Raw genomic sequence first — 22,406 nt, 5'->3', positions numbered from 1 at the left:
TGTCTAGACGTAATTACAAAAAGAGCGGTGGTGTTAAGTTAGCGCTGAGCCATCAATATTTCTGATATAGATTTAGGTGCTACAGGGTCGTTAGCAGCTGGTCTTAAAATATAAGAACATCTTAGAGTAGTGCCATTTCCTATACGTAATTTTAAAGTCTTTCGCAATCTGTGTAATTACAATTTTTTTAGTGCTCTAGAGGAGCCAGAATAAGCTCCGTTATGTCAGTGATGATGTGAGATGTTGGGCTGTAGTTTCTCATCAGTCATGCCAAATACATGAAGCCAAAAACAAATTGGTGCTCTAATGCAGGGGTAGGGTGCGTGAGATTTTCCAGGGGGGGCGTGGCGGCTACAGCGGTCCCGCGCTTTCCCCCCAAGGCATTTAAATTGAACGCCAGGGGACCGCGCAAGGCCTCTGTATCTTTTCCCACGTGGTCTTCGACGACGCGTCGCCATGATAACCTGGCATCACGTGACGTCGCGTTACCATGGCAACGTGACATCACATGAGTCTGCGACGTCATTTCACGCTGGAGCCGAGGGAAAGGTGGGGGGGCCGGGAGGGGGACAGGAGGGACAAAAGCCTGTGGGCATGAAACGCGTTGGAGAGTTTTTGCACCTCCTTTTTAATGGCTAACCAATACACATGCTTTTTTCATGAGATTTTGCACCGCTACTTTCAAATCGTATTTCTCTCATGCTAAATACATTAACCCTAAATATTATTTCCCTCCTCCAGTGTCTTGGTCTATTCTCAAGAATAACGAGCATTACCTTTTAGCGTCTGCGCATCAATAGAGCAGCAATTGCAGCCCTGGCTCTAGAATATTTGTTTTAAATGCTTTTAAAATACTCTGACACTAGCGTTTAGTAAATGTAAATCTTTTCTAAAGCGGGCACACTATCGTCTGTACAACATTGCAAACTTACAGATTTTGTTGATATAGCCCAACAGTTTTCAACCTTTTATATATTTATACCATCCAATTTTAATCAGGAGCACCGAAACTTCTATATAAATCTGGTTAGAATTTCACGTGAATTACTTGATAATGACTGGATTGTATATTTAAGATTGCAGTGTTATAATGACGCCAGTGTAAATTGCTGTTCTATTTTATGACTTATCAGCAACTAATGTTCCCCGGCACTGAGTGTTTCTTCCCATGGGGGAACCCTTCATGTGAATCTGAGGCACCTTCAGACACCGTGGCCCTTGTCTGTAAAGTGCTTTCTCTGCCACATTTAAATTGATTACCGGGGGAGAGCACAGGACCTCTGTATCTGTCGCTTGTCCTCTCTGGCATCTCCTCCTCACGTGGAAATGTGACGTGGCAGAGATAAGGAGCAGGAGATGCCGGCGAGGTTATAGGCCTCTCGCACTCCCTCGGCACTGAGCCCTGCCTGGCACAGTCACTGGGACATGTAAGTAGGATGCACATGTTCATTTGCTGCCACTCTCTGCTTATTTTATATTTGCAATTTCATTTTACCAGGTGGGGACATTTGTGAAGAAGAGTCTTTCAACGTCATAGTGGAGCCAAGTACCAAAGAACGCTGCCCACGGTGCCGGAAATACACCACGGCGTCCTCTCTCACACCTTGTCCGCGCTGTCTGGAAGTCGTTGCTGGGAAATGGAGCAATTAGTCTGAAAGACGCTGATTGTTATGTAAATGCATATATGTGTGTGTACAGCGTATTTAAAACTCTCTATTCCAAGTAACCCAATACAGACTAATAAAAGATAAATGCACTTTACTACAAGACCTGTGAGGGGTTTCATTAGAAGTGCAAGAATGAACTAGTGTGATTCTGTGACCAGCATTAACCCTTTGTGCGCCCCAAGATGTTGCTACTGCGCCATCGTGAGGTCTGTCACTCAGGGGGCCCATAAGGTAGCAGCTACATCAAAATGTTATTCTAGAACAGGACGGGCCAACTCCAGTCCTCAAGGGCCGTCAGGTGTTCAGGATATCCCTGCTTCCGCGCAGGTGGCTCAATCAGTCTCTGATTCAGCTCAAGTGGCTCAGTCTTTGACTGAGCCACTGATTGAGCCACCTGTGCTGAAGCAGGAATATCCTTAAAACCTGGCCTGATGGTGGCCCTTGAGCGTTGGAGTTGGGCACTCCTGGACTAAAACAACTGATCCGTGCATTTGGCTTATATAGAAATAAAACCAAAATCACCCTAATGGAAAATATTATTTCATTTGATTCCTTTTAGAAACTGGATACTTTACGCAAAAATAAAAAATGAAACCTTGAAAATGTGCCTGGGGACGGGAGACAGTCTGATCACGAGAGATCCGATAAACAATCTGGCTACAATGGAAACCCGTAAAGCTCTCCCCCCCCGAGGCTGCTGCCCTTCCATGTACATCATTATTATGAATGCTCTGTGATTACAGGGTTTGCAGTATAAGGTCACGGCGAGCGAGATCACAATGGAAGGGAGCCTCGGTTAGGGCCGGTTTAATAACCGCGTGATCACGATGCAGGAAAAGGGTTAAAATGCTGGTACTAGTCTGACTTTGCATGTAGGTGATTCACACCCTTGAGAGGGCCATCCCACATCGCAGGTACATGTTTTTTTTTTTTTTTAAATAACGTATCATTGTAATTGGCTTACCTAGCAAGATTCAGGCTCCTGAAAACTCTTACACACAGTATTTGTATCTTGTGAAAAATGAAAGTTTATATTTTTTCTCTGGGTCTGATTAATTTAAGAACATGAGCTACTTATGTTTAGTGGTTTAACGAATGATGGCTTCATCATAACTTTGTTCTTTTCCTTTTTGTCCCTTACCCCCCACCCCCCCTATCGTTATCTTATAACCAAAACACATTTGATAGAAAGGGTAAAAACCTTTGTTTGTCCAAGTTTAATCATTCTTGAAATCTCTCTCTCTCTCCCTCTGGAAGAAATGCGTCTTTAACATCAGCATTGTATGGTAATAAAAAAATGGGACAGGTTAGTCTCGGGTTGAGCAGCTGCTTTTAGCAGATTTAATTGAAATATTTACAGTTTTTTGTGTGATATAGCACTCCGTCTTTGACTGAGCCACCTGTGCTGAAGCAGGGATATCCTTAAACCTGACCTGTTGGTGGCCCTTGAGGACTGAAGTTGGCCATTCCTGCCCTAAAGAGTCCATATATTTTAAATATTCTGAAGCATGCCATTCTACAATACAATACCTTTATTCCTGTTCTCTGATTGTGAAAGTCCAGATATGGTTTCAGGAAATAAACTTTTTTTTTTTTTTTATAACTAAAAATGACTGGTATGATGTTTCTTGAACTGAATACATTTGTCCATTTGAGTTTGGTGCCATTTCATTATTTGATGATAAACAGACTGCACAAACACACGTAGGAAATAATACAAATACATTAGAGCTTAGTTTGCTATAAATAACCAAAACAAATCTATAACCATATTACAAAAAAATATTCCATCTTAAAATCCATTTGTTTTGTCAGTCCGTGTAAGGCCGCGATCCCAGTGGCAGCAACGGCGTGCACAACAGGCCTTTTCTGAGGCCGCCCGTAGAGCGCGTGCGATGAAGCATGACTGCGATTCTCAGCCAAACAATTCGGTTTGCCGGGTTACGTGCGCGGTTCAGCCAATGAGGGCGAACCGCTCACTTGACGTCACGGCCACACCTCCCGCTGCGCGCGACATCGCAATTGCAGTGCATGTTTTGCGTGCGTGACGTCACGCGCGGCCACTATAAACCCGGCCTTACACGTTTGGGTCCAGGCTGTGCAGCGATGGTCCTAATCATAGCTTCACCTCTGCTGAAGCCCGAAAAGAAACAGTGCACCAAAAGGCTGAGACCACTAAAAGAGCAGTCTTTTTTTAATACAAAAAGCAAGCAGCCACTTCCAGTACATAATAAAATACCTGCTCCCCGCATTGAGTACAGCGCAGGTAAGAAAGCCAACGGCGGCCAGTCTAACATGAGCTCCTTGTTTATGAAAGCTCTGTTCACTGTGTCCAACTCATTCATAAAAATGGAGTTTATGTTAGCAACAGCGAGTGAACACAGGTCTGCATATACTGTACAACATGGCTCTGAGAGTAGATCCAGCATAATATATCCTATGAAAGGATTAATTGATATATGATTACTACGCTTTATTGTTGGGACATCACTGATAGTTCATGAATCTATGCTAGGGTGTCATTTATTGCACCCTTGGTTAACTGTTTAATACCTGGACCACTATCTGTGCAGTGATATATCTAATATAAGACATACGATATCACACAGCACGACTAAGTTCAAATAGCCACATTAGGCAGGATTACCCTCTATCATACCTCAGCCCCAAATGGGGTTCATCTCAGCGACTTCACATACACTGTACTAACGTTTGGGTGTAATTTCTATACCTTGCACTTATTGCAAGATACACCAAGCATATCTGGCTTTCTGGGGTTAATATACGTATGCCATTTGACAACAGAGAAGCCTATATACTTGGTTTCTCACAGCGCATCCCTTTAGGTTTTAATTACTTCTAATGTTTACCCATTTTTGAATAAAAATGTATTGTTTTGATTAGTAGAGTATCATTAAGGGATCTCTCCCCTCCGATTTACATACCTACGCTATTATCCCTGATAGCACCTCTAGATAGTAATTATTCACAGCTGAGCAGGTAATCTCCTGTCCCTTTCCCAAAGTAAAGCTTCCCACACACTACCCAATATAATGTAATTACAATAAGTTAGGCGAAACGCGCATCGAGACACGACTGAATGCTCTCCCTGCTGGGTCTCCATGCTGCAATTTACTCGTTAAACTGAAACAGACCTTTGGCTGTAGTATATCACTGTTCACCTCTGATTATCAGTGCTGTGAAACTGATTTATTTTTATGACTGCATTTTGATATTTTTGCGAGCCTGTTAGAAATCTTTCTAGTGACATTTTCGTTACATCTTAGCCCTTGGGAGGCCAGCAATGTAGTACAGAGTAATACTTCTCCAAATATCACACACTGGTCCAGTGTTAATTGCCCATTGACTTTGAGTACAATACCCCACATCGGCACTTAAGTTAATGAGGAGCAGATTAACTAACCCGTTAATTATATCACAACATTCACAAAAAATAAATATAACGTGACGTTAACCAGGGTTTAATTATCAAGGCCATTCTTCTAAACAAGCTCATTATAGCCTAAATGTTATTCATCCCAGATTTCCCAAACTACTTGGGGTTATTCTGGGAAATAACCCTTGTCATACCCTTCTCTGATGTTACTCCCGTCCACACCATTAAATAGGGAGTGCGCCCATTGGGTTGCTATACCTGCCAAGTAGATTAACCTATATTCCACAAATGCTATATTAAATGTCAGGCATATTTAAATTGGCATATTTCCAAGGTATTTTACCACATGGAGTATAGATTAACCTGTTAAGATTTAGAAGTCAATGGGCCCTCCCGTTAAATGCTCTCCTACAATAGCCCTATTACAGGGTCTGGATGGCAGTAACCCCAAGACTTGAACGTCATGTTATTTCAAGATGACGCAGCATTTAAAAAAAAATAAAAAAAATTGTACAAATAGTTTTATTAAGTTTTTCCATCAGTTGAATGCAGCATTATCTTAATAATGTAATGTTAACCCTATGCTAATTAACTCAATTACAGCTGTTTTTTTTTTCTTTGCATATAATTACCTGGTTGAAGACATTTAATGAAGGAAACAGTCTGTTCCTGTTTTAGGTAACGTAGCATTAATTGCCCTGATTTAACAGAGCTTACTAAATCTAGGTCGAAGTGTACCAAATAACTTAATATACCCACGAAAGTATCATATTAAGACATTGCACGTTTTGGTGGTTGTAATAGTTTATTAATATTACAGATATTTAGTCTTAAAATTCGGTCCATTTATAGTCGCACTGTAATCTAAACCACGTCTTGTTTCTGTAGAATAAACAGATTCCCCATGTGTTCAACGCTGCAAAATCATCAAGTGATTACATTTGGGGGACAATATTTGCAGACCTTTACTTAATGCAGCACTTCCCTACTCTACTGATTTTAGTATTACAGCATTCCTATTTCCGTAGTGTGGCACTAAAGATGTGTTCCCTCTGTATAGCAGCCCCTCCGTTATTGGAGTAGGTCACCCTGTGCTGTGGTGCTTGAGCACTTTCATTTTTCGCATGGTTTTCTTATTCCTGTTGGGACTAGGTTTTCATGAGATGGAAATGTTCTGAGTGAAATGACAATGTTTGCATTTGTAGCTGCAGTCCTTATACCTGAAGTTACTTTGTAGGTGGTGTCTATTTGTATGGGTAGTGGTAATGGGCCACTTGCACTGTAAATTGAAGTGTAAACTGTTTCTCGCCCATTCGCCAGATTACAGTACAAGGAAAAATACATCTTCGGTTTCTTCAATGTAAGCATATTTTTAAATGTCTCCATTCACATTTATTTAATATTGCAGTGTAAATATTTCACACTGCTGGCTATTTTACAAATGGCCTTTAGAAATAAATAAGGATATGAATGCATCAGTTGCTGGAATAACATTTCACGTATATTTGCATATTCTTTAGTGGCTGGAGATAGCTAAAACATTAATTGAGAATGACAAGTAATTAGGATCATTTTAATTAGAAACGAATTTCTAACATTGACGGACTACAAAAGCCCCGAAAGCCTAAACCTGCAACGCTATAATGCAGTTGCTTGAAAAAGTTGCCATGCATTAATCAGATTTGCAGCTGCAGTTTAATCCGCTTAAATCCCAGCGTTGTGTTGGTCACGAAGAAGACATCGCTTCGACCGCTTCCATCAGGTTCAAGGCGAGGCTGTACTGCCCGTGCTTTTCTGGCAAGAGTTCCACTACTTTGTCCACTAACTTCGCAGTTGTTGCCAGTGGCACGTCTGTGTTCTGCAGATCGTGAGGATCCTGCAAAGGAACAAAGTAAATAGATCACTTTGTGCTGTACAGAACCGTGATAAAAAAAATTAACAAAAAAATTGAATGAATTGGTACATTACATAACAATAAAAGTACCAACATTGCAACAAATGCTAAAATTATTATTTTTTTGATCAGCAGTTATGTGGATCATTTGTATTTGCTTTGCATTCATTGTCACATGTAGCCAGGTTTGATCACAAATGTAAAATGGCGATGTTATTCGTACATGTGGAAACACTTGTGTCCTGGAACAGGACTGTTTATTTTTCTATTTTCCCTTTGCAGTTTTGACTGCCAGCCTTTTCCATTTTGGATGTAAGCTTTCCCTGTCTAACTCCCAGTGCATGTGAAAATGCTACATTTTAGATACATTTCCCTCTGCAGACTGCCCATAGCTGGTTGCCCTGACAACCTTTTTAATCTCCCTGGCTAATTGGATTCTTCCATACTCCCCTGTCTGTGTTCACAGTTAGCACAGTCCGGTCACTTTTCCTGTGTGACAAAAATTACACATTTCCTCTTCATCCATGCAGGCTGAGTGAATACTTCTATTCTAACCTACTCCCTTGCAATAGTAATTCGTTTGACCTTCCCTCTACTACAAAGCACCTTCACTTAGGCCTGGGACCCGGTGCGCCCGGCGGCGCGGGCGGCCACACGCGAGTTCCCCACCAGCAGGGGAATCCTGCGGAGCCGGTCCCCCCTGGCTGCACAGCTTACTACACGCTGTGACGCGTCAGCCGCTACGGGATACAAGAGAATGGTGATCCCTAGCGTTGACGCGTCACGTAGTGTGGCTGTGAGCCAATGAGGAGGGGAGGCTTCGGGAGGAGGAGAGGCTTCGGGGAGTGGGGAGGAGTGTGGAGTGAAAGCAGCGTGAGTGCCTGTCTGTGTTTATGTGTGTGTGTGTGTGTGTGTGTGTGTGTGTGTGCCTGAGTGCGTGAGTGCCTGCCTGTGTGCGTGTGTGTGTATGTGTGTATGTGTGTGCGTGTGTGTGTGTGTATATGAGTGCCTGCGTGTGTGTGTGTGTGAGAGAGTGCCTGCGTGTGTGTATGAGTGTGTGTGTGTGTGTGTGTGTGTGTGTGTGTGTTGCTTACCATCAGCAGCTCCAGCCCGAGCCCGTGGAGGGAGGGCGGGGGGGAAGAGTAGCGGGTCCCTCCGCTCAAGCCACGCCCCCCCTCCCTGTCAAGCCTCCCACTCCCGCCCACCTCCCGCTCCGGCTCCCTACAGACCGCATATCGCGGTCTGTGTATGTCAGCGCCCCGTCTGTCTGCAGTGCGGGCACGCTGACGGAGGGAGCGGGGCCGTAACCTTAGAGAAGCACTCTCTACCCACGCTATAACATCTACAAGCACCTTTTATTTCTGTGACTCCCGCAATAAAGTTTAGAAAAGACAAAAGGACTTTTTGTGCTTTTAAAAAAGGATAAGTTCAGCTATCTGACTTCATTTATATCCTGCACATAACCCTGGGGCTCCAGAATATCTTTGTTCCCACACCCAACTTAATCAAAAGTCCATTCTTTGGTCTGGGGATTCATCTGTTTGTGACTTCTTTAGTGAAGACCTAAGTCTTGCATAGAAACAAGAGGATGTATGTGGCACACTAATAAAACAGCACAAAGCTGGCTGCAGAAATATAAGCTATTTAAGGAAACTGGGTGGACAAAAAGTAACCAATAACGTTTCAGGGCAACATATATAGAAAACAGATTTAGTCATTTGGGGCATGGACTCTCCCATTTGTTAAGCTAGCTAGCGCAGGGGTGGCCAACTCTAGTCCTCAAGGGATATCCTTAAAGCCTGTCCTGTTGGCCACCCCATGACCTAGATTAAGTTAAGAAGATAACATTACATAATCCTTATTTCCATATCTAAATAATGAATAAGTCATCCACATCCAAGGGAAAGCGGGAGGTGTAACAACTGTACAATACAGGCATACCCCGCATTAACGTACGCAATGGGACCAGAGCATGTATGTAAAGCGAAAATGTACTTAGAGCTTCACTTTACCATTTTCCCATTTATCGATGCATGTACTGTACTGCAATCGTCATATACGTGCATAACTGATGTAAATAACACATGTGTAACAGGCTCTATATTCTCCCCGCTTGCGCACAGCTTCGGTACAGGTAGGGAGCCGGTGTTGCTGTTCAGGATGTGCTGACAGGCGCATGCGTGAGCTGCCGTTTGCCTATTGGGCGATATGTCCTTAATCGCGAGTGTACTTAAAGTGAGTGTCCTTAAACCGGGGTATGCCTGTAATTCATATTGGATAGTACTATTTTAAATAAATATCCTACATATTGTGAATGTTTCTATGCTAAGTTATCTCTACAGTGTCTTTTTTTCCTGGTGTAGCTAAGGATTTAAGGCACTGGTGGGTAACAGGCGGCTTTTCCTGGGGCCCCCAACATACTACTTCCTCTCCAACGGCCCTATTACACAGGCGCCGGCCATTGCGTCGTCTTTGAAGATCCAGGAGAAGCACAGATGGGGCCATGTGAAAACGTCAGGGAGGGAGGGGGTGCGCGGTTGGGGTCACAGAGGGAAGGAAGGAGCGCGTGGCAGCCATGTGTCCTGTCCTTTAAAGAGGTGGAAGGAAAGAGTGTGCTGCCAGCTTGATCAAGGGTCAGCCAGCCAAGCATCAGAGGAAGGCAGCGCTGACTGGTACACATTACTGTCCCAGAGGGGTGCGACTGCAGAGGGCGATGGGGGTCTGGGAGAGGGGAATGTGTCATTTTAACACCTTATTGAGGTTAAGGATTCGCCGCAGCCCTTTTGGGGGTTTAACGGGCTGCACCTGCGGCCCTTGACGTATGTGATGTTGCTCATCACTGACATAAGGTGCCAATTAACCATACATCTTTTGCTGTAATGGGGTTTATGTAACTTCTCCCTACATGAATCACAATACAAAGCAAGACTCAAACCTTGCTTGTGAAAATCTAAGAGGAAAGAAATCCCTGCTATCCCTTTATATGAATATATATTACTTTTATTGTAATTAATAAAGTACAGTATTGCTGAGCTGTATGATCCTGATGTATGTTAATCCTGCCTTTCCTTGGGATAGTCCCCCCTCTTCTTGTGCTAGCAGACACTGCCGCCATACTTCATGGCCCACAGTCTAATCATTTACTTTGCAATGTTTTTTCACTACGTTACGTCACATGACTGTGGCCAAGATTGTAAAGCACAAACTACTAGGACTTAATATGAATTAAGGCTTTGATTGATTATTCTATTTTTGGAAAGGGAACCTTCTACTCATATACACCAAGGCTGCAATATAAGTATCTATTTTTACAAGTGAATGCTGTTATCTTTTAATGTGGTGCCAACATATTCTGCAGAGCAGTACAATGTGAGACAAGAACAAAACATAAAATACATACATATTAAAAGGAGCCTTGCTGTAAAAACATTTTTTTGAAGTGAAACTTCTTTGCTGGCGCCTACAGGGTGTTCATGGGGAAAAAATCCTTAACTTGTAACGAAAACCCGTAACGCGGGCATCTTAATGGGTGCGCGCCTGTCGCTCTTGCGTATGCGCACAAAACCACCATTTCAGGCCGCATGGAGGTTAAAACCACTGCCGGGCGGGTCTCGCGCACATGCGCAGTGGCAGCTGGATTCTCGCGCACATGCACAGTGGCGACCGGACTCGGCACTTAGGAGAGGCGCATACGCACGCACACATACACAACTATATACAGTAAGTGCAAATAGCTAAAACAGAGGTGTGTGCCGAGCACGCGCTTTCTAAGTCAAACTTCTTTCCGTTTTCCCTGACATTGTTTTGAATTTTAATTAAAAATATCACCACCACAAATACAATATCTCTGACAAAACAGTGACCGAAGACAAAGAAGTTTCACTTAAAATGCGCGTGCTCATCACACACAACTTTTTTTTTTTTACATCAACCTCACTACTGTAGGTGGTAAGCAGGGGGTCTTCGTCAGAGATGAAGCACATTAATTTCAGCTCCGGGGACCCCCTGCTTCCCAAGACACTTATCTCCAAAAAGGTGCTGCCTGTATGTCATGCATGTTTAAAGGTTGCACGTCACCCAGGCCAATAGGAAGCCATGACAGGTGTCACCGCAGATTCCTATTGGCCCTTGAGACGCAGGACCTTTTCAGGTTTGACATATTACTGCAGGGCATGGGCGGGCATCCTCTGGCTGTCACTCGCCACCGGAGCCTCTACACCAGCGCCCCGCCATGCCTTGTTTCTTTCGCTACAGCTTCATTGAGCGGACCAACAACGCAAGGCATTGTGGGCTGCTGGTTTACAGACTTAGACAGTGAGTGACCGCCACGCTGCCTGCACACATCATGCAGTGTGCGGTCCAACAATGACTAATCTGTCACATCTGAAAACCATACAAAACGGCTAACTTGGATTTTCCCAACCCTGCAAATTATTGCAATTGAGGTGTTTTTTACCGGGTCATTATTCTGTTAGTAATTACATTTGGACATTTCCCTTCGAGCCTTCCTGCATGTATTAACCGTAGGCTTGCCAGGGGGGCTCTTTAGAGAAGTGGGTGAAAGTGTGAATGGTGGTTCATGTTAGGCTGATTTGGTGTCTCAAAGTGTATAGATATAGTTTTCATGGCCTCGGACCACCTTTAATATGTAGGGGGATAATGGAATGTTTACCTATATACTACTCTGACAGGTGTTTTATTTTTTTATAAAACACAAATTAGCAGCAATTCCTGTTCCCTTGTGATACTCACCATCGCTTTGATCCATGTGCAGAGTGTTGGTGGAAGCTTAGCAAGTAGCTCCATACCTTCCTTTGTTTGTGTATGAAGTAAAGCGTAAGCCATCCTCTGCCCGGTGAGAACAAGCATCTGAGATGCAAGCACTTCTTTGTCAAGCACTTGTAGAATGGCCTGACAAAAAGACAACATGAGATAGTCAACGGATCATTGCAGATGGACATTGCTTTGGTTAATCTCGATCTCTATGTTGTGCACAAGGTTGCAAGGCATGTATATATCTCCAGAACAACTACAAACCTACTCTACAACTAATAGTCAAACTTCTGCAGCAAAAGTCGTGTATGCTAAAATATTGTTGCTTAAGCCTTGAAAGTAGCAGTTAGCCGAGTAAGTAGCATTACATAAGAACTAGGCATGGCAATCCAAAATTGTAATATAGTACCTTACTAGGATCTCACACGCCTCATACAGATGCAGCCACCAGTATCCGATCACTTGCCTGGGTAAAAACTACGGCATCTCACAGTTTGAATGAGACTGCAGGGACCCCCCACTGTGTTAATCCAATGGGCCATTAGGAATCTCACAGAAATGTTGAGGCATTTGCTGTGAGATTGCCCCAGATTTTCCAAGGCAAGTGATCGGATAATGGTGGCTGCAACTGCAAATCCCTGCTAAAGGTCAGAAGGTGAAGCAGGCGCAGACGGTCCAACAAGGTGGAGGCAATTTTTTCTTTTGAACGTGCTTGCATATGAAGTTATGTTTTTACTTTCTATGGAAAATACAGCAGGCAGCTGGGCACTCCCAAAAAATCATTTATTACATGCAATGTAAAATCGCCATACAAAACCCATGTTTCGATTCTGCAAAAGGACATTTATCAAGGAATACCTTGATAAAAAGGTCCATGGTCGATTCGGTCAGGCTCTCAGAAGACTCCTGACTTTTGCTGAAGGCACCACAACTATCGGTCTGTATTTGTTCCATTATACGTTTGTGTGCCAGGTTTCACTACTTTTTAGTTTAAGTTTCTATGGTACTGCATTTCATTTTTTGAAATAGTTACCTCTTCTGCAAGGTGGTCGAAACCATAGTTATACAGCTCACAAGCATAATGTCTTTTTATTGTATCTTCATTCACTTGAAGCTGTTGGGCCAGCTCTACAGCCAACACTGGCCAATCCACCTGCTTCGTTGGGAATTCCGGAGGAATCTCGTCTTCCACTGCAGGATTCTGAGCTTGAAACAGTGTCTGGACCGCTGTGCTAACAACCTTTAGTAAGAACTTGGGTGCAGAATGACAAGACAGGTCACTGTTGACATGAACTCACAACTAATGTTCAAACATAACTTTGTCATCTGTAACTTGTATGCAAGTTCTACAATGACATGGTTTAGCAGAGCTACTATGGTATCAGCATTTTGAAAGCTGTTCTTAAGAGACCCCACGTGTGGGTTAAAGCGTCTCAACGTCAGAATAGGTCTAGGTACACATCTGGTATCCAATATTTTTTCTAAAACACATGGCTGTAAGATACACAGGTATAGAGAGTGTGATGCAAAACTGAAGAGGGGGACAGAACCAAAAAGGCTTCTCAATTAGAAACATTTTGGATACACAAGCTTAATACGATGACACCACCTGGCCTCAGTGCAGAAATAGACCTTTTTGAATTGGACATCAAGAATACAGTGTGGTGGGTTTGACGTGTTTTCTTTTGGAGAGAACAATTTTATATCAGGTTTTTTAGTTAAAAATATTTCCCTTTCTTGGGATATATACATTTTCACTAAAGATGTGCATTCCAATGAGCTTTTAGAAATGTTTCCAGTTCCACCATTTTTTTAATCAAAATTTCATGATGTGAATACGTTTCTATAAGTATACATTAACCGTATCCTTTTCTGTGAGAATGTGTTATATTTTTATATATACACAGACCTATCATATTACACATACATTTTATATATTTTTTAAAAATTCAGAAATAAAAATATGTTTGAATGAGTTTAAGAGCTTAATTTTCTACAATACTTGGATATTGATGTATGTATGAGATATATAAAATCATTAATCTATAGCTTTATACAACTATTTAATAACGGTCTAGATAGACAATATAAACTTTCTACATACATGTCAGCTCCAAGTGTTACTTTCCCTACAGTATACCCTGAATACAAGATACAAATGTATGCAATGTATTAATCAGACCATGGCTGATAAGTTGCACATGCGCCATGACAACACCAATGAAGGGGGGGAAAAGGGGTATATAAACTTTGTGGGGACTGGACTGCTATGGATCCCTGGGGAAGCCATTGTAAGGTGAAACGCATTAAGTTCACTGAGTTGCCAAAGTGCCTGGAGAGGAACCATAGTGCTATCAGCTGCTCTGACCAACTGACGGCTCACACGGACAAGCTCACCGTATTTTGCTATAATCGATCATAGAATGGCTACTGGCCTGACAGCATGAATGTGTTGTAACAGTGGGTTAACCCATTCAGAAATACAAACAAACCTTACTTGTTGCCTAAGGCTTACAATACTTGGGTCCATAATTCCACTTGGCAGGAGCTGAATTGATGTCAGATCTTTGAAGAATGCATTTTTTCCCTGAATTAGGAAGTGAAAAAAAGAATAAATATTACAATTTGTGTTCAGATATTTAATGGTCAGGTCATTAAAACACCCGACGCTGTACCATCTATGACAAAGATAACCCAACAATGCAATCATTGCAAAGATGTTCAATCTATTGGCACCATTAACCTGTAATTTACAGGATCACCTATAAGAGAAAGTCCCTCAGGAAAACAAACCGTTCAGGTTTAATGTCATAAATAGTTTGAAGATATATATATATAAAAATTCACCAGCAAATTCTATACAATAATTGAACAGCAATATATTCAATTTTAAACTATTACATGGTAAATAGATAAAGATCACTGTGGACTGCACAAGGCTTTTAAAAAGTATGCACCAGCCAAAATATTTGTGTCTCACCAAAGCCAGTCTAGCAGTGAAAGGCTAACGATAAAGCGCGAGGCTTCCTAGAACGCCAAGACCTCAGTCTGCCCTGGTTCTAATAAAGTCTGCCGTCTGTAACAGGTAAGAGGATAACAGGCACAACGAAACCAAACTAAAACCAAAACGAATCAAAACATCTAGTAGTTTCATAAGCTAATCGTGAAAACAAAAAGCAAAACATTTGTGTTAGAAAACACATGCACAAGCCGTCACAATCTTTATCAAATATATAAACGGGAACTTTTAAAGGGCTCGTACAAATAAACATATCCGCAGCAGTGCCAAACCTCTTACTTGTGATATCCCTGCCATAAAAAGGTCTAATGGGGCACCTAAGTCATTTGTGAACAATCCTTTTTGTTCATGTAGGTGGGAAGCCAGGGGGTCCCTGGAGCTGAACCCCGGGGATCCCGAGAAGGTACCGCCGGCTACTTCCTGGTTGTGAAATGAACACGGTTTAACGCGAGATCCCCCCCTTTCTAACTATGTGACAAAAAACTGGTTAACAAAAATAATATTTAACCAGCAGACGGAACAGTTAATTCACGTTTCAAAAAAATAGCTGAATATTGCACGCTTGAAAAATGGATGAATAGACCTGTAGATAAACACATCAGATAATTAGCCAAAACAATCCGCTCAACTTCAATGCCAAGAACTACGAGGCAGACACAAGCCAAAAAAATGTACTGGGAAGTGGCGTGTGACGGCGCTCTGCTGAATCATCCGATAATTCCTGCGTTTTACACTCTTAACCTTGAGCAAACCCACTTCTCAAAGAAACAGTGGTCTGTAGATGCCAACAGATTATTACTGTCCTGACGGAGCTACCGAACCGTCCCACCCTTATAAACGTCAGTAAATTAATAACACATTGAAGATTGCTATTATTCATCAATTATCGTGACTTTGAAGGGCTGGATGCAGTTAAGAAAAAAAAAGACCGCGTTCAACATGAGATGCTGGGTCCAAATACAGGTAGCACATGGGGGTACCATGGGTCAACAGTTAACGGTTATAGGATAATTAGATTAACATGAAACATGCAACTGGCTGGAGACAAAACATTAAATAAATGAAGAGATCTCCAGCCTGCAACATAATAGGTGTATTATTTTATTTTTAAATCATGTGATAACGTTTAGGATATATCCAAATGTGTTGTTTAGTTTCAAGAACTTTACTAAAACGATTACATCTTCTGCGTTTGTGGTATTTAAAGATAAGCTCAGTTCTTTGGCTTTCTTCTACATATTTTATTTATTTATTTATTTTAAGCCCGCCCCTCCCCACTTCCCAAGTTAGTAGGTCCTTTCATTTTACTGGATATAGATCCAATGTTGTTTTTTGTCTCCCTGCTAATAGAGGTAAATGAGAATTTTAATCCTAATAGAGGTATATTAGTATTGTATCTGGTAGTGTTAGGACTTGCGAACTGGGTCTGCCTTGTCGTGGCTCGCAAGCTTACACCGCTTTGGCCAAAGGGTTAAACTATATGACCCTTTTTTAAGAGAATATATAAGTATTTTACTGTGTATTTTTGTCATGTTGGATGTAGCATTGGGCTTCTCTGTCGTTTCTTCTACATAGCAAAGGAATGTGTAGCCAGACCCAACACTGAACCTATACACGAGATATTGTCTCCTTATCCTTAGTAAATCATACTTCATGTTTTTAAAAACACGTAACTAATGAAAAAGGTTTGGGTAACCCAGAAAAGAAATGCTGAATGGCACGTCAAACTCTTCATGACTTCTTTCCAAAGCATGACGCCACCTTCCAATGAAGGGAGCGATCAGTCTCCCGGGAGCAGAACTAGGGCAAGATCGGGAGTAAAGCGACGGCAATGGGAGTGAATGCACTGATCAATCTGCTGCCATCAAAGTGATTCTCTCTCTGGTGCTGTTTTTGCAGCAACGGGCATGTGCCCATCTATGCCAAGCGAGTTACTGGCTGACAGGGGGATTACAGGGACAGCTGTCCAGGGCTCGGCAGTGGAGGGAGCCGGCCCCCATGGTTCTAAACAGGAAGTTATGACCTGCCAAACGTCGGGCCCAACTTTCGCTATTGGCAGCCTGGGTGGGCCTCCCTCTGCCAGCGTCTAAATATTGCACTCCTCTGCGTTACTGGTATGGCCCCGAGGAGGAGGGATGAAGGAAGAGGGGCTAGTGTCATACAGAGCGAGAACAAGAAGGGGGGGGGGATGTAGATAGAGAGAGTGGAGTGTAAGTAAGAGAGCGGGTGAAGAGTAGAGGATGGAGTGTGAGTGTTACAGGGTGGAGTGTGAGAGATGGGGGAGGGTGGCGTGTGAGGAGTGGAGTGTGAGGGGGAGAGGGTGGTGTGATAGACAGGGAGAGTGGCATGTGAGAGAGATGGTGGAGTGTGAGAGAGGGGGAGTGAGTGGAGTCTGAGGGGTACAGGGTGGACTGTGCAAGACGGGGGAGAGGCGTGGGATAATGGAGTGTGAGGGGTAGAGGGTGGAGTGTGAGAGATGGGGGATAATGGAGTGTGAGGGGGAGAGGGTGGTGAGAGAGACAGGGAGAGTGGCATGTGAGGGGGAGAGGGTGGAGTGTGAGAGAGGAGTGAGTTGAGTGTGAGGGGTACAGGGTGGACTGTGCAAGACGGGGGAGAGGGGCGTGGGATAGGGAGGGGTAGAGGGTGGAGTGTGAGAGACACATACAGTACAGATAATAGTAATAATGAAACAACAACTAAAGGTAAGCAGGGGAAGGCTGGTAAACATTTTTTTTTACTTATATGTAAGGCCGCTTTGATGTATATTCCACTCAGATTATTGCAGAAAATAGATAACCTCAAAAATGCAGTAATGCAGTCATTTTAGATTATGATGCAGCATAGTTCCCCAATATTGGCCCCTTTTCCCTTTGTAAAATTCCTAATGATCAAGAGAACTATTTTTTATTATTTGGTTGCTGGGGGATCTCTTGCAACGCTTTGTCATTGTTGTAATGCAGACTCCGTTTTAAAGAACTTGGAATTGAAAAGGTTATAACGATGCTGCACAAAAAATAAGATACAGAAGAGTTGGCAAATAGCGAACACCCACCTTATTGTCAAAAAGAGCAAGAGGTTTAACAGATTTGAGGGAAAACCTCATGATTGCAAACAAGATGGCACAGAGTACAAAGTGATGCTCCCCCAGGGGATAGTGGATGTGCTTCTGCTCAAGCGCCAGCTCCACAATAGAGCTGGGTCCTTCCACCGACACCCACGCATCTTCTGCTTCCAGCAACGGTGCCTGCATCTCGTCACTGCGAACATCAGCCTTACACGGTAAAGAGGGGACACATTAAAGACCCTCACAAATGCATACATTCTTATTCACTCCATTCCTTGTTAACAGTCTGCAGAAAAACAGAGGAAACCATTACAGAGACAGGGATTTGTTTGCACTACTTACAGAGCTGAATGTAGCTTCAGGATATGGAATTTGACGTTTTAAAGCATTTAACAGTTCTATATTACATTAGACGTAATAGAGGTGTTTGCAATTTAATTTCACTTAAGCAAATACTTCAAAATGCAAGATAATGCTGGAATGTTTCCATTAGAGAGACCGATAAATCAATGAGGACGTACTCTTTGAGGAGTCTAACTTGACAGGAAAAAAGTAATAATACATATTCTCCGACGGACAACGCATTGGAAAAGTGTCCTTGATGTTGCTTTTTAGCCAACAAAACATTCAGTCAGTCCTATACCCTACTGTATCCTGTAATCATAAGCATGTCTATCTAGTATACAAACTATGCAGACTTTTACATTCTCTAATGAGTGCATGTGTCTACACACGATCAGGGACTAATGGCGGTTACCAGTATGTAGTTGATATACTATAGTTGCCATGTTACATTTTAAATCATTTCATCCAGGACATCTTATAAAAAATATCCTGTGAGGACAATTGTCCAGATTACATAGGATTTGTGCTTTGGAAGATGAATTACAGAACAAATACACCAGATCGGAAAGTTTAAAATCTGGGTTATCCTTTCAAACAGTATTCAGTCTGCATTATGGAAAAGTTCTTTACCAAAGAATCTGAAAGCCAATTTCAAGTTCCATTTTACTACCACTTATTCTATTACTGATGGGGGTTTTAAAAGATTGGCTGAAAAACATCTAGTACAACAGGAACATGTAACAACAAAAACACAGAGATATATGCATAACGATATACAAGCAGAAGGATTGGCTGCCTAACCCAACACACGTACGATACACAATCTTTATACAGGAGCATATCTTCAAATTAATACCTTCATTAATTGTTCTTTTAGAGGGGATACACACACACACACACACACACACACACACACACACACACACACACACACACACATACAGTACACATTTTATGCTGACATACCATTCGAGTGCCACAAGATCCAACGCAGAACTGCTATAAAGTACAGGGATGAAATAAATGTGATGGCAACACATTGTAAAGAGGCAGAACAACCCTCCATGTCAGTGCCTACATTCATTGGGAATGAGCAGGTACGGAAACCTGTGAGAGGAGTTGATTGGCAAAAGACGGCGTTGTGAACTCTTCTGGATTGAAGAATTGAGGGCAATGAGTCCTTCTGCGTTACATTTACAGACACATTGTGTTTGCCTTTTCAGATTAAGTGTTTCGTTAAATCGTTAACTGAAATGTCTATTTAAGAGTGTAACATGGTCTGCGGGTGTCCCCTGCAGGCACCATGCTGTTCAAGCAGTTGGTATAGATGCCCTATACCATGATCTTATTAAATGATGAATAAAAGGATTACTTTTAACAATTTTAGTCTCTTCTGTGAATTTATGCTCCACATCACGGGGACGAGTTGTCATGTATATATCGTTTGGGACTTGTGTGACTATTTAACTGCACCCTGCTTTTGGATTCTAAAGTTGCTTAACGCTCCTCCCAGCCGATCATTATTAGCGAGTAATTTGCAGAGTATGGCTTTACATTTGGTTTAATAAATCAGCAAAGATTTCTCCTCATTCTTCTTTCCATATGGATCTGACAACATTAAAATAATGACGTTGGTTCAAAACTACGATACAGGAATATACTAGTTACCTCCATCAAAGTCTGCATGAGATCTGAGCAACTTCCAAGGAACGAAGTCATTGCCGTATCGCTCATCCCTACATCCTGCCAGTGGCAACATGGGAAAGGAAAGGACATTTGTTGCGGTTGTTGGTCAAGCGATCAAGGTTACAAAGAAAGACAAAATGAGACCAGCGTGGGTTGCCATAGATCCAGACGGCTCAACTCTAGTCTTCAAGACCCCCAACAGGTCAGGTTTTAAGGATATCCCTGCTTCAGCACAGGTGGCCCAGTCAGTGGCTCAGTCTTCGACTTAAACCCTAACCTGTCGGGGGGGTCTTGAGGGCTGGAGTTGAGAACCACGGTCATGAATTGATTTATTACAGTGTTATAACTTCAAGGTAGGCAGCATTTGCTCACATGGGGATTCCCGGGGCAGTAGAATTAAATGTGAGTTCATTTGTAATGATAGTTTATTAATGAGGACAATGAGAATTTAAAAAAGGACAATATGATATGGAGAGAAAAGACAAAGAAACTTCTGAAACATACTGTTATCTACGAGAAAAGCATGATACCTACCCGTCTGCACAACCTGTCCTTTGGGGCTTTCCCAACCTTTAAAACACAAACATTTCAACATTATCCACGTGACAGGTACTGTATAGCTATTCATCTGCAGCTCTTAATACATGTACCCCACTTATTTGATTTGAATACCTTTGCAGTAAATGCCAACCATTGGAGATCTCCTCAGCCATAAAGGGATTTAAACGAGTACACAAAATACTTATCCTAAGAGAGTTCTTAGGTTGCATTCTATATACAAGAAATTGTCAACAGTATATACGCTGACGAAAACAGCTAGCGTCATGGCTGCTTTACAATAATTACAGTGTAATTAGAGGAAATGAACACTTGCTGTACTATTCAGCCTATTCAAGCCCCCAGTAATACATTTTCTAGGTAGTGCCCAAACCCTATTCTTCGAGAAAAGCCTTCAATGCTTTGCAGAGCTGCAAGGAGATTCATGCCCCCTGTCAGCATAGGGGTGTCACAGCATACCTCCTGTCAGCATAGGGGTATCACAGCATGCACCCTGCCAGCAGGGGTGTGTCACAGCATACCCCCTGTCAGCATAGGAGTGTCACAGCATGCCCCCTGTCAGCATAGCAGTGTCACAGCATGCCCCCTGCCAGCATAGGTGTGTCACAGCATGCCCCCTGTCAGCATAGGGGTGTCACAGCGTGCCCCCTGCCAGCATAGGTGTGTCACAGCATGCCCCCTGCCAGCATAGGTGTGTCACAGCATACCCCCTGTCAGCATAGGGGTGTCACAGCATGCCCCCTGTCAGCATAGGGGTGTCACAGCATGCCCCCTGCCAGCATAGGTGTGTCACAGCATGCCCCCTGTCAGCATAGGGGTGTCACAGCATGCCCCCTGCCAGCATAGGTGTGTCAGAGCATGCCCCCTGCCAGCACAGGTGTGTCACAGCATGCCCCCTGCCAGCACAGGGGTGTCACAGCATGCCCCCTGCCAGCATAGTGGTGTCACAGCATGCCCACTGCCAGCACAGTGGTGTCACAGCATGCCCCCTGCCAGCACAGTGGTGTCACAGCATGCCCCCTGCCAGCACAGGGGTGTCACAGCATGCCCCCTGCCAGCATAGGGGTGTCACAGCATGCCCCCTGCCAGCATAGAGGTGTCACAGCATGCCCCCTGCCAGCACAGGGGTGTCACAGCATGCCCCCTGCCAGCATAGGGGTGTCACAGCATGCCCCCTGCCAGTATAGGTGTGTCACAGCATGCCCCCTGCCAGCACAGGGGTGTCACAGCATGCCCCCTGCCAGCATAGGTGTGTCACAGCATGCCCCCTGCCAGCACAGGGGTGTCACAGCATGCCCCCTGCCAGCATAGAGGTGTCACAGCATGCCCCCTGCCAGCATAGGGGTGTCACAGCATGCCCCCTGCCAGCACAGGGGTGTCACAGCAGGCCCCCTGCCAGCATAGGGGTGTCACAGCATGCCCCCTGCCAGCACACGGGTGTCACAGCATGCCCCCTGCCAGCATAGAGGTGTCACAGCATGCCCCCTGCCAGCATAGGGGTGTCACAGCATGCCCCCTGCCAGCACAGGGGTGTCACAGCAGGCCGCCTGCCAGCATAGGGGTGTCACAGCATGCCCCCTGCCAGCATAGGGGTGTCACAGCATGCCCCCTGCCAGCACAGGAGTGTCACAGCAGGCCCCCTGCCAGCATAGGGGTGTCACAGCATGCCCCCTGACAGCACAGGGGTGTCACAGCAGGCCCCCTGCCAGCATAGGGGTGTCACATATACCCCCTGCCAGCATAGGGGTGTCACAGCATGCCCCCTGCCAGCATAGAGGTGTTACAGCATGCCCCCTGCCAGCATAGGGGTGTCACAGCATGCCCCCTGCCAGCATAGGGGTGTCACAGCATGCCCCCTGACAGCATAGTGGTGTCACAGCATGCCCCCTGTCAGCATAGTGGTGTCACATCATGCCCCCTGCCAGCATAGGTGTGTCACAGCATGCCCCCTGCCAGCATAGGTGTGTCACAGCATGCCCCCTGCCAGCATAGGTGTGTCACAG

General features: G+C 43.8%; 2 protein-coding genes across 4 annotated transcripts in view; one reads left to right on the top strand and one right to left on the bottom strand.

Moving 5' to 3' along the window:
* IARS2 (isoleucyl-tRNA synthetase 2, mitochondrial) overlaps nucleotides 1–3,277 on the top strand; it is a 62,506-nt gene extending 59,229 nt beyond the window's left edge. For both annotated transcript variants that reach the window (XM_075595579.1, XM_075595578.1), the window contains exon 23: nucleotides 1,499–3,277. In XM_075595579.1, the coding sequence (XP_075451694.1) occupies nucleotides 1,499–1,650 (152 nt within the window). In that variant the 3' untranslated portion in view covers nucleotides 1,651–3,277. The remainder of the gene's footprint in view (nucleotides 1–1,498) is intronic.
* Nucleotides 3,278–5,850: 2,573 nt separating this feature from the next.
* Nucleotides 5,851–22,406, bottom strand: part of RAB3GAP2 (RAB3 GTPase activating non-catalytic protein subunit 2) — a 91,313-nt gene continuing 74,757 nt past the window's right edge. For both annotated transcript variants that reach the window (XM_075595576.1, XM_075595577.1), the window contains 7 exons: nucleotides 20,380–20,415; nucleotides 19,828–19,902; nucleotides 17,803–18,021; nucleotides 14,229–14,318; nucleotides 12,765–12,983; nucleotides 11,711–11,869; nucleotides 5,851–6,940 (listed from right to left, as the gene is read on the bottom strand). In XM_075595576.1, the coding sequence (XP_075451691.1) occupies nucleotides 6,791–6,940; nucleotides 11,711–11,869; nucleotides 12,765–12,983; nucleotides 14,229–14,318; nucleotides 17,803–18,021; nucleotides 19,828–19,902; nucleotides 20,380–20,415 (948 nt within the window). In that variant the 3' untranslated portion in view covers nucleotides 5,851–6,790. The remainder of the gene's footprint in view (nucleotides 6,941–11,710; nucleotides 11,870–12,764; nucleotides 12,984–14,228; nucleotides 14,319–17,802; nucleotides 18,022–19,827; nucleotides 19,903–20,379; nucleotides 20,416–22,406) is intronic.

This window comes from Ascaphus truei, chromosome 4 (genome assembly GCF_040206685.1).
Source record: "Ascaphus truei isolate aAscTru1 chromosome 4, aAscTru1.hap1, whole genome shotgun sequence".
Taxonomy (NCBI): domain Eukaryota; kingdom Metazoa; phylum Chordata; class Amphibia; order Anura; family Ascaphidae; genus Ascaphus; species Ascaphus truei.
Note: the sequence above shows the minus strand (reverse complement) of the source record. Positions and strands in the feature narration are given on the sequence as shown.